Source organism: Phytophthora sojae (genome assembly GCF_000149755.1).
Source record: "Phytophthora sojae unplaced genomic scaffold PHYSOscaffold_3, whole genome shotgun sequence".
NCBI classification, from domain to species: Eukaryota; Oomycota; class Peronosporomycetes; order Peronosporales; family Peronosporaceae; genus Phytophthora; species Phytophthora sojae.
In genome coordinates this window covers 1-2278 of record NW_009258117.1, presented here as the reverse complement: position 1 = coordinate 2278, position 2278 = coordinate 1, and the positions used below count along the sequence as shown (strand labels likewise).

The window sequence follows — 2278 nt, the reverse complement described above, 5'->3', positions numbered from 1 at the left end:
GTGGCCGCAAATGACCGTAGCTTCCACCTCAAGTCCCCAAACACAAAATGTGTAATGACCGCTCGTTTGTTGTCAAATTGTGGTACACAGTACCACTATGGCAGTGATCTCGAGAGTCAGTCCAATGTACTAAGTACCCTCCAGCAAATCCTCCTCGCTCTCCCTTGTCCGGTTTTGCAATCTGTTAAATATGCAGACGACGAAAGTATCCGGTAACAACAAGCCCAAAAAGTCGTGCAATGAACAACAACGGCCTTGACAGCTAATTAGATTTGATCAGTATACGATAGCTGTATATTATACTCTTTGTGTAGTTTATCAGGCCATTTGTGCCGTTTATGATAGCGTTATTGTGTTTTATGTATATCAAAGTGTTTAATCAGTAGTGACGGGTGTAAATATACCTGTGTTTACTACCGCCTTACCCCGCATAGTGCGCATAGGCGCACAAATAAAATATAGCGCCCAGTGAGCGGAGGATTCATTTAAACTGTCTAGGAGCTATGCTATGGACAAATCCTACAACGTTGAAGACGGGCCACCACAATGGTACTGAGCATAGGTTTGCCAACAAATATGCCTGCATTGATCCAAAATTCTAATGGGCTGACGGCTCAACCGGTTCAAGCATGGATTGGCAAACTGCTGGCCAATGGTTCTTTTGAGCTGGGGGAATGTTGCTTTGGAGAATGAGTTGAAAAGTAAGGATGTTAAAGAGAGCAAGTGTCGCTGGCTTCAGCAATGGTTGGTTTGTAGCCGAGTCTGACCTTACATTATCGTAAATGTATAGGCATTGGTTGTGAGTCCATGTTACCCTTCTCCGAAGGTGTCCTTGTATGAGACTCTGCATTATAATTGGGGTTTTCATGATGGGAGTTTGACACCATTTTTTATTACTACACCTATGCGCTTTATGCGGGGTAAGACGGTAGGGAGGCGGAGTATTTAGTAGAGGTGCCTACGAGACTTGACCGCGGCCAGGCTGCGATGGCTGCAGGAACTCACTTGCGGAGTGTGTGTCCTACAGTGAGGTTGAAGTGACGGTGGGTGCGAGGGAGATTTCCGATGAGAGGTCCGCGGACTTCACGGAATTACTCGTACGTGCGTGCACTCACCTCAACGGGGACCGGTATAGTCAAAGTAGGTCTGGGGGGGGGGGTTGAGGCTTGCGAAGCTTTCCCCTACACAACCACACTTGATGAACACGATCATTGTCAATTCCCACTTAAGCTACGCAAGTCGGCTTCCGCCGGTTCTTCTCCTACGACTACTCTACGCTAAAGACGAGCTCTTCACCGCCTTGGTGTTGTACTGCGTCCTGACTTCGGGTGACAACCACAAGGACTGCGTGCTACTGAGAGCATCAAAGCTCTTAGTGCCTTATTTTTGAGTCAGATATTAATTGGATACTATCTATTGTGAAAACCGATTAGTTTGTCCTGGTGAATTAGCCGGTTAAACATCGCTCATAGCGAATTTGAAGACTAATAAATCGGGGATGTCTCAATTATAATCGGAGTATAAATCGCTCATCGGTCTCGTAATTATGTGCAGCCTAGCAATTTCGATCAACACGCATGTACCCGCGGCCCGAGACTCGCCGAGTGCAGCGACAACACCGCGCTTAAACGCGTCGCCTGCATATCTCAGTTACATGTATTATAGCGTGCGGCTTTTCCTGCTTAGTTCTGATGTTGGTCCATCGCAGGCAGCCTGCAACCGCGTAGAAGGCATCGGTCCCGATTCTCGCCTTGCCCACCAGCAGCCCACCACCTGTGGCTACACGACCCCTAGCGATGGCACCAATGTCTCGTTGGCGGTAGATTGCGTCGCAAACGGTATCGCCATAGACAGGACACATCCGATGAGCCATCGCATGCAGCCTGTAACCGCGTAGAAGGCCTCGGTCCCGATTCTCGCCTTGCCCACCAGCAGTCACCACCAGTGGCTACACGACCCCTAGCGATGGCACCAATAGCGCGTTGGCCGTAAACTTGAGCGCAAATGGTATCGCCATGGACATACACATCCGATGAGCCATCGCAGGCAGGCTGCAACCGCGTAGAAGGCCTCGGTCCCGATTCTCGCCTTGCCCACCAGCAGTCACCACCAGTGGCTACACGACCCCTAGCGATGGCACCAATAGCGCGTTGGCCGTAAACTTGAGCGCAAATGGTATCGCCATGGACAGACACTTCCGATGAGCCATCGCAGGCAGCCTGCAACCGCGTAGAAGGCCTCGGTCCCGATTCTCGCCTTGCCCACCAGCAGTCACCAC

The 2278-nt window shown here is 50.3% G+C and overlaps 1 protein-coding gene across 1 annotated transcript; it reads right to left on the bottom strand.

Annotated features, from left to right (window-relative positions):
• Positions 1-1779: 1779 nt before the first annotated feature.
• Positions 1780-2209, bottom strand: PHYSODRAFT_327383 (hypothetical protein; the record flags this gene model as incomplete). Its single annotated transcript, XM_009523483.1, has 3 exons — positions 1780-1920; positions 1958-2051; positions 2121-2209. The coding sequence occupies 3 exons, from the start codon at positions 2207-2209 to the stop codon at positions 1780-1782; spliced, it is 324 nt and encodes a 107-aa protein (XP_009521778.1).
• Between the last annotated feature and the right edge of the window lie 69 nt (positions 2210-2278).